Genomic DNA, 13,740 nt, shown 5'->3' with positions numbered 1-13,740 from the left:
GGCTGACCTAATGCTTGTACAAAAAGATGACTCAAAATCCAGGAATAGGTTTAATCTGTGTCCGGGAAACCACTGCTTAGTGTTCTGACCCCAGTTAATGAATGAGAAGACATTTACTTAAATCAAAGATTTTAATTACCTAAACATGAGTCGTTTCATCTTCACCAACATTCCCACAAACCAGGAAATGTAATTTTGAATGAAATTGTTGTGCCAGCAAAAGACATACAAAGACACATGCATTTGTAGAAATCACAAGCACACGTTGAATCATAATGGAAAACATGAAAAGTAAAAAGATAGAACCCTTACAGATTAGCCAGCTAACTATTGTAAAACAAACCGAATTCACACTTGGCATACATAATGCTGGCTTTCTCAACAAAGGCCATTGTCTTTGGGAGAAACAAACCTGGCTTCAGCCAACCTATAAAAGACACTGGTTTTCAACCTTGAAAATGAATCTTTAGGTAGAAAGTATATAATGCTATGCACTGCACATAATGCAGCCCTGCATGCTAGGCTTAAAGAGCAAGACTGCACATCATGGGACTACTCCAATTGTCTTCGAGTGTCTGTACGTAGCTACCAGACAGTGAGGTGGTATGTGGTGACTAGGCCTTTCCTTAGGCTTATTCAATGTGGCAAACACTCCCCATTTTGAGTATAGAAATGTGTTGCATAGAGCTGACAAAAACCTCTATTTGCTATGTACATTGTGCTCATTCTATATGAAGGATTTATATTTGCAACGTTCCACCGTAGTTGAATAAGCCTGTGATGTGGCTTTCTTGACCGAGCCCAAAGACCCTATAGTTCAGCATATTGGGAAACGGCTAACTATAGTTCAGCATCTTGGGAAACGGCTAACTATAGTACAGCATCTTGGGAAACACTTTTGGGGAACAGCTAGGGAATTACTGACTTAGCTTTAGCGGTTAATGTACACCCATATCTCCTACTAATGTTTCAAAGTTGACCAATTCATTGATATTTTCAAGTTTATTTGGGTAAGGCAAAAATGGCTGTCATTTTACAGATTCTTCAAGGGCTGATTGCCATTCCACTTCTGACAGAATTAAGAAGCAAACACGGAAGCATAAGTATGGACAGACAATCACTCTGTTATATCTAGTCTCCAGTCAGAAATCGCAATGGCTTTTTCCCCTCAATAAGATTAACTGTACATGTGCAATGCCATGCCTCATAACGCACAATCTTGTGTAGTTTTCAATGTATATGAGGAACGATAAGGACCCGTGGTGGCATGAGACTGCGGAGGGGAGTACGGCTCATAATAATAACCATAACGGAGCAAATGGAATGGCATCAAACAAGTGGAAATCAAGTGTTTGATACCATTCCCCCATTCCGCTTCAGCAATTACAATGAGCCTGTCCTCCCTCATTAAAGGTGCCACCAACCTCCTGTGGTTTGGTTACTACATCGAGGCCCCCTCCCAAAAAAAGAGAGTAAAAAAATGGTTTCCCAACCCTCTCACACTTCCTTAAAGACGTACAATGAATACAAGAGGATAATTGTTTTGCGTAGACCCCACCCCCCATCTCGACTTAAAAATAAATAAAAAATCACAACACCAGACACTCGTGATAGACAACAGCGCAGTATCATTTTACCTCAGGGTACGCAATCACAGCACCACCAGGCAATACATTCAGGTGCCTCTTTTCCAACTAAGGAGAGGCCTCCTTACAGGCTACCTTGAATGGTGGTCTTCACAGGGAAGGGAGCTTCAGCAGAGACACTTTTCACATAGTTCAAAATACCCAACAACAAAAAAACACATAAAAAACTATATGATGCAAAATGCACCATACTGGCTGTATTTCAAAAGTTATGCATCTTGAAAACTTGATTGCTGACATGCAATACATTTTAGGACTATATCAACAATAGACTAACGAAAAACAAATACCCAAATATTTTCCTTTAAGGACCCTTAGCAGTGAGAACTAGAATGCCTAACGTAAATATGATGGGATTTGTCCGTTTCAACTATTTGTTTTTGGAATTCTAGGCCCTTTGGGGTTCAAAGGGTTCAAAGTTCAAAATCTTGATGGAACATCAGTACAAAAATCCTTTAAGATTGGTTTTGTTAACAAAACCTAAGTGATTTCTTTTGTTATTGACCTCCGAATTGCAGAGTTCCATCTTTGGCCCGACGTCTTGGCATTTGATTGGTTGAAACCCTGCTCAGCAGAGGTATTTAAAAGGCTTAGCAAGAAATTCCCCAAAAGTGACAAAACACATTATTTGAGAGTCCCTGATGCATAGGACAATCAATTAGACATTTCACAACCTCCCCCTCAAGACAAAATAGCTCACAAAAGACTTGGTCTCAGCAGCCGTCTCTAGACAGAGAGAGTGGGGGCCATATCAGCCTGAAACCACCCCGGATGTCAACTCTCATTCCATTAAGGATCCTATGATGGAAACGCTGGAATCCCAGTTCAATTCACCATCGGATGTGCAAAGACCGAAAATAAAGGGAATATTGGGAAACATGTTTGTTTGCTGATTAGATCAGTCATTCTCTATGGTCCAAAGAGTCCAAGGCATAATATTATTTATAGTGTCAAGGCACATTTGGTTACAGCATCCACCACAGTGGCAAATTGGTTGTCAAGGCTGTTCAGGTTTTAATTGGTTTGCGGAGTCATTTTTTTCCCCACGTCCACAGTGATTTTGGTGTATAATTGATCCTTCTCCACTTTGACCACTTTGTACGACAGGGTTTTTATGCCATCTTTGTTCATGGTCTCCTTGGTGTGGGCGATGCGGTCGAACCTGGAAAGAAAAAAAAACACAGCTCAACCACAATTCAATGACGTGGTTTAAGACCCAAGTCTTTTTTTATTTGGTTAAGGTGTAGCCTATGGCAAACATCTCCTCTGGATTTCACAAAAATCGTTGCTTGTTATACACTACTTGATTAAACGCTACTCAAGAAATCTAACCACGGCAATCAAACTAACCAAAGTGCTACTGAAAAGTAATCCGCCACACAGTCTAGCTAACTGCCGCCGCTGATGAATAGATCATCAATAGCCCTGATGGATCAGTGAGGCCTAGTGTGATAATGACCACATTTATTGTTATGGATGTTGAGGCTTCTATTGTACGTCAATGTTTGCCCAGGCTTCTATTGTACGTCAATGTTTGCCCAGGCTTCTATTGTACGTCAATGTTTGCCCAGGCTTCTATTGTACGTCAATGTTTGCCCAGGCTTCTATTGTACGTCAATGTTTGCCCAGGCTTCTATTACACGTCAATGCCTTCAGAGGTTTTTATTGCAGTGTTAAGTTTGCTTCTGTACAGAGAAGAATGTCCGAGCTGACCAAGTCATCCAGTGTTCGTGAGAAATGACGTCAAGGGAAACAGTAGGTAGTGACTGGATCCTTGTGTGACGAGGGCAAGGAGAGCCCGGGGAGTGTTCAACTGTGCACACCTTTTGTTTCCTCTCTTCTGCTCTCCTTTACAGATCTGATAGAGGTGGATAAGTGAAACCAATATAGCTGAAACTAGGTGGACCTAGAGATGTGCAACTTTCTCTTTCAAGGCGATTCGATGTGATACAGGAACGATGTGTTTTAGTTTGAAACAATTTGGTTTGATTAGAGAATTGTTCGATGCACTATCATTTGTTGCATAAACACATTCCTTTTCCATTCTATATTAAAATCTGCTGCTGATGGAGCTCATGAGCTGGGCCTCTCTGAGCAGACTTCTCTGTGTGTGTGTGCGTGTGTGTGTGTGTGTGTGTGTGTGTGTGTGTGTGTGTGTGTGTGTGTGTGTGTGTGTGTGTGTGTGTAAATTAAATATGTCTATGGTGTACGTACTATGTAGGCACCTCAGCTGAGCCATGAGGGAGACTAGTAGGGATTAAAAAGTTTAAGATACAAGTGAACCCCAACCCGATCCAAATGTAGGCTACTGATATTGCCTGGGGTTGTCCGGCATGCAAAATGACTTGCCGACCTCTAGTTGACAGTCATTGATCTACATGGCCGATTAATTAGGGCTGATTTCAAGTTTTCATAACAATCGGTAATCTGCATTTTTGGATGCCGATTATATTGCATTCCTCGAGGAAACTGGGTGGCAGGCTGACCACCTGTTAAGCGAGTGCAGCAAGGAGCCACGGTAAGTTGCTAGCTAGCATTAAAAGTATCTTATAAAAAAACATCTTCACATAATCACTAGTTAACTACACATGGTTGATGATATTACTAGGTTAACTAGCTTGTCCTGCGTTACATATAATCAATGCGGTGCCTGTTAATTTATCATCGAATCACAGCATACTTTGCCAAACGGGTGATGATTTAACAAAAGCTGATTCGCTGCAGTAATGTACCTAACCATAAACATCAAGTGAAAACATGCCTTTCTTAAAATCAATACATAGAAGTATATATTTTTAAACCTGCATATTTAGTTAAGAAATTCCTGTTAGCAGGCAATATTAACTAGGGAAATTGTCACTTCTCTTGCGTTCATTGTATGCAGAGTCAGGGTACATGCAACAGTTTGGGCCGCCTGGCTCGCTGCGAACTAATTTGCCAGAATTTTACATAATTCTGGCATAACATTGAAGATTGCGCAATGTAAAACAGCAATATTTAGACTTAGGGTTGCCACCCGTTCAATATAAAACAGAACGATTCCGTATTTCACTGAAATAATAAATATTTTGTTTTCGAAATTATAGTTTCCGGATTTTACCATATTAATGACTTAAGGCTCGTATTTGTGTTTATTATATTATAATTAAGTCTATGATTTGATATAGCAGTCTGACTGAGTGGTGGTAGGCAGCAGCAGGCTTGTAATGGTTGCATTCAAATTCAAACTTTACATCAGCTGATATTTGCCAACCCAGCCTAAAACCCCAAACAGCTCTTAGCAATGGTTGAAACACAGCGCTGTTTATGACTTCAAGCCTATAAACTCCTGAGATTAGGCTGGCAATACTAAAGCGCCTATTAGAATATCCAATAGTCAAAGGGATATGAAATACAAATGGTATAGAGATAAATAGTCGACACGTCATAATTCCTATAATAACTACAACCTAAAAGTCCTTAACTGGAAATATTGAATAACTGGGAATATTGAACCACCAGCTTTCATATGTTCTGAGCAAGGAACTTAAACGTTAGCTTTTTTACATGACACATACTGCAATTTTAGTTTATTCTCCAACACTGATTTTGCATTATTTAAACCAAATTGAGCATCATTATTTATTTGAGACTAAATTGATTTTATGCATTATATTAAGTTTCTAAAAATGTAAAAGTATTCTTTGTTCATTCAGTATTGCTGTAATTCTCATTACTACAATTATATATTAAAAATATATATATATAATAAATTTGCCGATTAATCGGTATCTGCTTTTTTTTGGTCCTCCAATAAACCGGTATCGGTGTTGAAAAATCATAGTTGGTCGAACTCCATTGTCAACACAGTAGCATGCAGTTCGACACTGGAGAGGACGTATCAGTTGTCCCAAAAGAAGGTGATTTTGGAAGAGAGACAGAATGTAGGCCTAACATGAATTGAACATTTTAGTGACCCGTAAAAGCTTGATTTGATTTTTTTGGACCGATACATGCTACATTTGGATCGGTTTTGGAATCCACGGACCGATGCACTTGTATCTTAAACGTTTGAAAAAAACATCTGGGACCGGTGCGTATCGTTGAATCAGTACATCCCTTGGTGGACCCTTTGCTTACTCCTATTAAATCCAATTTGGCTAGTTTCACGCGAAAGGGAGTGAACAAACCCAGAGAGGGTACCATTATACATGGAAATAGAACCCCTGAGAGCAGGAGTTGGAACCTCACCTCTGTGGGTTGTCTTCGTTCCCACCATCCCGGTTGTGGCGGATCATCCTGCATTTCCCCACGGCGCCGCTGGGCCGTGAGATGGTCATCCCCTTGGAGTTCAGCCTGTTAAAAACACAGCAGAAGCCGGAGTCAGACCATCAGTCTAACTAAAACACTGTGGGACGCAGTTACAACAGCTTCTACACCTGGGAGAAAATCTGCACATTTTTCTTACACCAGTGAAATAAACTTAAAAAAGGTCAAGGAAAATGTAGGATAGTTGTGAAAGGGAGTAAAACAGGTTATTTGGTTTTCATTCAGTTGCCTCTGTGTAAGAGATGCAAATAGTGCACTATTGCCTAACTCAATAGGTGTAACCAGAGAGGAAGAGGCAAAGTGAGAGGGTTTACTCTGCCCAGAATCTGTCCACGTTAAGCAGATCATTCATCATTAAGCAAGTGAGGATTTTTTTGTATTGGGGGGGGGGGGGGGGGGATGAGTGTCAAATTATATTAGAAGATAAAACTGAATTGCTATTTTGATACATGAGGCTTATTTTATCTAATAGAAGTTTTGTAATGCTTAGGTTGATATGAGTGCACTGATAAGTGTGATGCACGCGACATCCCGGCAACTTTGAGGGAAAAAAAAAACAAAAAAAACATAGGCTTCTCATCATTATATCTAGAATCTCTGGTGTAACTACACTGGAAATTGATTGTTTGTGTAGCATGGTTCAGGGTCACAGCTGATAAAAGCTTCCAGAGCACAGTGAATAACTGAGTATGTCTGGAAACATCCTGTCTGCTATTGTTTACAGTATCCTTTTCAAAATGGATATGGTGACTTATCAAGCAAGCACTCCAAAGCGCTCAAAAAACAGCAGAGACAAAAAACAACAACATCTTAACACCTTGTGCTGTTGGGCATTGATCAGTATGTGTGGAGTTCATCTATAATTCACTTCTGGAGACGGTGTTCAGTTTGGCTGGTCTATAGTGAAGCTATTGGGTTACTCATGTCTCAAAATGCAGAAGTTAACGAGGCACAGTACATGTTATGTTGAGAGAATTTCATCCCAAAACCGTCCCTTTGATATTTTAAATACACATATATACATTTAAATAAATAATTCAATAAATAAACTTGCTTAAGTGCCAAAATTCAGCATCATTTGACATGTCCCTCGTTTTCACCATCACTGTAAGGCCCTAGTTCGTGTTGCTTTGACATTATTTTAAGGCCTGTTATAAACTCTTTAATATTGTGAAACAATGAATTTAAAAAATATATTTTATTCTAAAGAAACATTGAATATCTAATAGTCAAATTATAGTGTGAAAAAAAAAATTGCTCTACTGGTTACTGGACCCCACTTCCTCCTCCATAGTCAGAAAACAGAACAGCAACTAGTCCAACGCTCACAGCATTGCTGCCTCAAGCTAAACTGAATAGCATTTCAGCCATTCTGACAGCAGACCTTTGAAGGCAGTGCTGCTCATGTCAGCACGTTGATAGTCTAGAGGCAGGCTATTCGAAACACATAACTCAAGACAAATAAGGTATACAAGTTACATTCAAATGCCAAACTCCTTCCAATCTTTACACTGCTTTCTCCATTAGTGATTTAAAATGCTTGTTTGTCTAACTGATAGAGGTAAGGCTAAACAAGCCTTTGTGCATTTAATAAGAAGAAACTAAATAATACAGGATTCATTTGGAAAGTGACACTTTATATATAGCCTCTTTTTTTGCCTGATTCTTGACTACTCCTTTATAGAGTCTGGTTTTGATCAGTCACGTGAAAAGTAAGGGGGGGCCTTAGTAACAACTGTGTGCTGTTGGCATCGTTTATAAACTGGAGAGAGAGAGATAGCTGGAGGGGGGGGGGGGGGGGGGGTGTTCCAGGAGTGTCTCAGAGGCAGGACACATCCTCACAAATGGCAAGTTTGTTTGGGTGTCCCATCTGCTTGTGAAAGCACCTCGGCTGAAATGGATGCTAACAGGATACTCACTGATGCATCATTTCGTTCAAGAGCAAATGTTGGTAGTGGCATACAAGGGCACGCTTGGGGGCAAGTTGGAGCAATGCAAAAAGTAGGGCTAGAAAACACGACGCACACCCCGTGTAACAGGGTTTCAACATGTGATGGCGTTTCAACATTGCGCACTCAAGAAAATATTTTCATGTGAAGCCTTGGCTATCACTTTACCCAATAAATATGAATGGTCTGCTTTTTACATGGAGTCCTCCTATGAGCCACAGACATTTGTCTGAGAGTGGCTGTGCGGACTCTGACCTGTTGAAAATGTCATCGTCCTCTCCTCCCCAGCCCCAGTAGTTGTTGGGGAAGCCGTTGATCTTGAGGAATTGCTCCTTGCTCATTGACGACACGCCTCCGAAGTACTGGTTGTACGGCAATCTGAGAGCAAGAGAAAGATGCGAGAGAGAGAGAAGAGAGAGAAAGAGAAAGATGCGAGAGAGAGAAGAAAGAGAAAGATGCGAGAGAGAGAAAGATGCGAGAGAGAGAGAAAGATCTGAAAGAGCAAGAGAAAGATGCAGAGAGAGAGAGAGCGGAAAGAGAAAAATAAATGGAGAACCTTGAATTTGTTTATTAGAGTTTAAACTAGTCTTGGACAGTATACTGGGATATTTGGACATAATTTTCAGTGAAAGTCATTGTTTTTTGATTCAATAGTGATCAGGGATGTGCAACTATAGTTTTTCCATTCAAAGAAAAATACATTAGAGCAACACATTCAGCAGATAATGACTTCATTTTTATCAGATGACAACAGAAGTGCAACGCTATTTGGTTGGCAGCCACACAAGTAAATGAAAAAGCAAGGTCTTTGTTGTTGTTGTTGATGCGCGGCCATCATATTTCTAAAGTTTAGGCCCATCATAAAAATAATGTCGCCAGCTACATTTTCTAATATTTTGCTTAAAGCTAACCTTGCATTTTACCAGAGAAAAATAGGCTGGCTACACCGAGAGAAGTTCCGGGGAGAAAAGAAGCGCCGTCTGCTGATAGAATGCCCTTCGTGAATTCTCATTCGAGTTTAGAAGTGCAATTGAGGCACAAAATGTGTCTGATGGGGAGCAGAAATTACAATAAGTAGTATTTTAGATCTGCAGGTTATAAAACGCAGCAAGAAATGAATTTATGCTTTTAATCTTTGTTTCCTGTGTGAAAAGAAAAAAAAAAGGGGGTAAATGACTCTGGCTCTAACAGAAACCGTAGTCAGTGCCTTACGTTCTAGGAAAGAGGAAGTATCTGCCTAGCAAATGAGGTGCTGCAGAAAAACCCTCCTCCTCAGTTTCTTATCACTGCCTTCTGCAAGTTACATGCTGGCTCTCTGTACAGTGTACTGTAGGGAAACATGGAGCCAAGAGACTGAAGCACCCTGGTTTAGCCTTGCCTCACTTGCCTGTTTATTTTGGACACCGAATTAGCCTTGGCTATCATGACATTCTTTAAATCCCATTGCTAACATTGGAAATGTCAGCACAATTAAGAAAATCAACAAAATCAAACAAAAGACATCAATCCATTGTGGGACTTAGTCACCGAACAAATGACCCAACAAGGGAAGCTTGGCGTCTCTCCTGGAGCCGGATTTCCCTGCCAAAATCCTGTTGGATATTGAATCCAGATGCTTGGTGAGCTGCATGCCCTTCAAGGAACCTGACACACAGTATACAAGCTGTTGTCTGTGCAACAAAGGGAAAGGTTTGGTGAGAGTATGCCCAGAAAAACACAGTTACAAAGCCGAGAGACCTGTACTATGACCTGTAACACAGGAGGAAGGCAGCACTAGGACGTCACATCTGGGGTCAGCTTACTTTACCAATCTAAATCTTACATCAGAAGCAGGCAACAGAGCCAAACTGACAGTAGATCAGCGCCTAGTCAAGCATAAGGTCTACAGCTGTGTAGGCCCAGAGTTGTGAATCACAACAGAAGAGAAGCTCCCAAATCCTTTTTAATCAACCACGCAGACAAAGACAGTCACGCATCACAGAGCTCCTCCCTGTCTGACATGTCACGGTGTTACACATGTAGAGCAACAGCTGAACCCATCTAGAGTTTGCTCTACTGGTCCACTTCCCCCTCCACGGTCAGCAAACAGAGCAGCAAACAGAACACTGTGTGACACTAGGCTAAACTGATGAGTATTTAAGCCATTCTGACAGCAGACCTCTGAAGCCAGTGAGCACATTGTAAGTGATGAAGCAGGCTATTCAAAAGACTCCAGGCAAATAAGGTCCCAATGAGGGACAGTTTACTACTAAATAAAATGATATGCTAAGTGCTTTCCAACACCACCTTCTGCATTAGCAATAAAAATGCTTGCTTGTCTTACTGTCAGAGGTACGGAGAAACAAGCCTTTGTTAATTTAAATAAGAATATATTAAATAAAATTCCTTTGGCAAGTGACACTTTATAGGTGGCCTGCCATTTTACAGAACCTGGTTTTGATCAGTCACGTGAACAATAAGGAAGAAGGAAATCCTTAGTAACAACTGTCACCTGTGTTGCTGGCATCATTCAACCCCCCCGGGAACATGGCAGTACTGACCCCATCACTAAGCACTGCTTACTGTAAACGTCTCTACACAGCTACGGAGGTAAAGACAGTCAGAACCGGAAACTCAACAACGAAAGATGACAAAGTCCATAGAACGTCATAGAACCCACAGGTGCTCTTTAAGCTTTTATGTGGACACTCCCGTGTGTGTGTGTGTGTGTGTGTGTGTGTGTGTGTGTGTGTGTGTGTGTGTGTGTGTGTGTGTGTGTGTGTGTGTGTGTGTGTGTGTGTGTGTGTGTGTGTGTGTGTGTGTGTGTACGCTCATTCATGTCGGTACTATGGGCAGTGAACTGGAGACAGACAAAGACAATTCCAGGGCTATCCGTTGGGAGTGTTGGCTTACCTGAAGCCAAACTTGTCCATGGAAACAGACAGGTGCCTGGGCTGGCTGAAGCACCTGTAGGTGTTGCGGTCATCCATGGGGATGAGGTCCACGTCACTGAACACAAAGCAGCCGTAGTCGTACTCCTTCAGGGCCTCCGAGTAGCCAACGTTGAGGAGCTTGGCACGGTTAAAGACTTCAGCGCCGTCCTAGAGAGTGTGAATGGAGGGAATGTGGGGTTAGAAGTGGAAGGTGAATCGTGTAGAAAGAAAATACATATTGTTGAGTGTCTAGACAAGGGTAGGAAACTCTGGTCCTCATTGGTTGTTTGGCCACCCATTTCTCAAGGGACTAAAGCGCACACCAAAACTAAGGCTAAACTGAAGCATTCAGGGGGCTCTCTATATTATAATGGATTGACAATGCATACGTGTCAGAAACAGTACCAGACCTTGTTTAAATGAACATTTTGGCAAATACAATACAGAGTCGTTTGTCTTTGATGACGTTGTGTTGGCATCTTGTTGTTTGCTGGAAAACCTGTGTTTACCTTGAACGAGTGGAGGACAGAGGAGCCTCTTAAAGAAGAAGTTGGCAAAAGGACAATTGCTCTTAAATACAAGTAAAACTAAATGCATGCTCTTCAACCGATCGCTACCTACACCTTCCCGCCTGTCCAACATCACTACTCTGGATGGCTCCGACTTAGAATACGTGGACAACTACAAATACTTAGGTGTCTGGTTAGACTGTAAACTCTCCTTCCAGGCCCATATCAAACATCTCCAATCCAAAGTTACATTTAGAATTGGCTTCCTATTTTGCAACAAAGCATTCTTCACTCATGCTGCCAAACAATCCTTTTTAAAACTGACCATCCTACCATTCCTAGACTTTGGCGATGTCATTTACAAAATAGCCTCCAATACCCTACTCAACAAATTGGATGCAGTCTATCACAGTGCAATCCGTTTTGTCACCAAAGCCCCATATTCTACCCACCATTACGACCTGTACGCTCTCGTTGGCTGGCCCTCGCTTCATACTCGTCGCCAAACCCACTGGCTCCATGTCATCTACAAGACCCTGCTAGGTAAAGTCCCCCCTTATCTCAGCTCGCTTTGTCACCATAGCATCTCCCACCTGTAGCACACGCTCCAGCAGGTATATCTCTCTAACCACCCCCAAAACCAATTCTGTCTTTGGCCGCCTCTCCTTCCAGTTCTCTGCTGCCAATGACTGGAACGAACTACAAAAATCTCTGAAACTGGAAACACTTATCTCCCTCACTAGCTTTAAGCACCAACTGTCAGAGCAGCTCACAGATTACTGCACCTGTACATAGCCCACCTATAATTTAGCCCAAACAACTACCTCTTTCCCTACTGTATTTTATTTATTTTGCTCCTTTGCACCCCATTATTTTATTTCTACTTTGCACATTCTTCCATTGTAAATCTACCATTCCAGTGTTTTACTTGCTATATTGTATTTACTTTGCCACCATGGCTTTTTTTTTGCCTTTACCTCCCTTATCTCACCTCATTTGCTCACATCGTATATAGACTTGTTTATACTGTAGTACTGACTTGTTTTACTCCATGTGTAACTCTGTCGTTGTATGTGTCGAACTGCATTGCTTTATCTTGGCCAGGTCGCAATTGTAAATGAGAAATTGTTCTCAACTTGCCTACCTGGTTAAATAAAGGTGAAATAAATAAAAAATAAATAAAAATAACAGGAGCATCGTGTTCTGTGTCAGTGTGCCTTCAATGTGGGTTGAAGTGCCTCTCAAAGGACACGTCTCATATGTCAATGGCTTTGGTCTGATGGTCCTCCAGAAAAGGTCTGCTTGAATACCCATAGAACCAAAACCGGCTAAAATATTCAACAACAAAAAAAATGGGTCAGAAGAAACCTCCTAATAACATGACCTCAGTCCTTGTTTCGATTGCACCAAATAAAAGCGTGGCTAGTGTTCTTAAAATGAAATTTAAAAAATACAAGACAACTCACTTAAACAGAGCAGGAAAACCAGAACGAGGGTGTGTGATGCCAAGAAGCAGCACAGTTAATGTAATCTGGACAGGAGTCCCGACAATTGAATGAATGTTCACTAAGTAGTGTTCTCCGCTGAAGCACTTTGTTGTCAGTCACATGTCATGTTACACATTGTGGCGATAAAAAAAAGAGGTCATATCATGATGCCTGATTAAAATAAACTTTGAGACATCAGCTATGGTCTGAAATAAACATCCGCTAAGGAGGTCTATGAGTGTGTTGCTCTTGGGAGTGTGTCGTTTCCCCTCCACCAAGTGATGCTTCCCGCTCTCCTACAGTGCACGACAGCATCATCTGCATACAGGGTGTGGATCATTTGCAAAGACAGAAAGAAGCAAGTGTAGAAGATTTCAGAAGTGCATGTGACCAAAATAGATTTCTCTCAGTCAGTAATAAGAGAAAAAGACAGAAAGAGACAGAAAGAAAAATTAAGCACACATTACCAGTAGAACCCCTCAGCCCATGGGGTCACGCAATTGGCCAGAGCAAGCAGGGGACAATTTCTCTCCTCTTCCAGCGACCACAGTCATTGGCCAGATACGCCTGACATGCAAAAGGGGAGGCGTTTTGAGCAAGAGGGCAGGGAAACGAGGAAGAAAGAAAAAAGAGGAAAGGAAAGGAGAAACAGAAGAGAGAAACAGAAAGATTGAGTAGAATTCCAACAAAGACCCAATAATTGTGTTTAACAGCATTGAAGGGCCCTTTAGCAATAGCTAGGTGACTCGACTTCGGAAAACGTCAGATTGACTCATTAGTATAATAGCAGCCATTAAAGCTACTTTTCTTTGCAGTGGACACCACCATGTCAAGCTTGACATCTTGAATCAATTTACTACTTGTGTTGGAGACAAGAGTAGAGTATACTCTAAAAAATAAAATAAAAAAGTATTTATATTCAAATAGAA

The 13,740-nt window shown here is 41.2% G+C and overlaps 1 protein-coding gene across 1 annotated transcript in view; it reads right to left on the bottom strand.

Moving 5' to 3' along the window:
• Nucleotides 1-117: 117 nt before the first annotated feature.
• Nucleotides 118-13,740, bottom strand: part of LOC124010901 (beta-1,4-galactosyltransferase 1-like) — a 26,101-nt gene continuing 12,478 nt past the window's right edge. The window contains exons 3-6 of the mRNA XM_046323688.1: nt 10,796-10,983; nt 8,159-8,281; nt 5,877-5,981; nt 118-2,808 (exon numbers count right to left, since the gene is read on the bottom strand). Coding sequence (XP_046179644.1) covers nt 2,661-2,808; nt 5,877-5,981; nt 8,159-8,281; nt 10,796-10,983 — 564 coding nt within the window. The 3' untranslated portion in view covers nt 118-2,660. The remainder of the gene's footprint in view (nt 2,809-5,876; nt 5,982-8,158; nt 8,282-10,795; nt 10,984-13,740) is intronic.

The sequence above is a fragment of the Oncorhynchus gorbuscha genome, linkage group LG23 (genome assembly GCF_021184085.1).
Source record: "Oncorhynchus gorbuscha isolate QuinsamMale2020 ecotype Even-year linkage group LG23, OgorEven_v1.0, whole genome shotgun sequence".
In the NCBI taxonomy this organism is placed as follows: Eukaryota; Metazoa; Chordata; class Actinopteri; order Salmoniformes; family Salmonidae; genus Oncorhynchus; species Oncorhynchus gorbuscha.
This window is presented reverse-complemented; position numbering and strand designations above follow the sequence as displayed.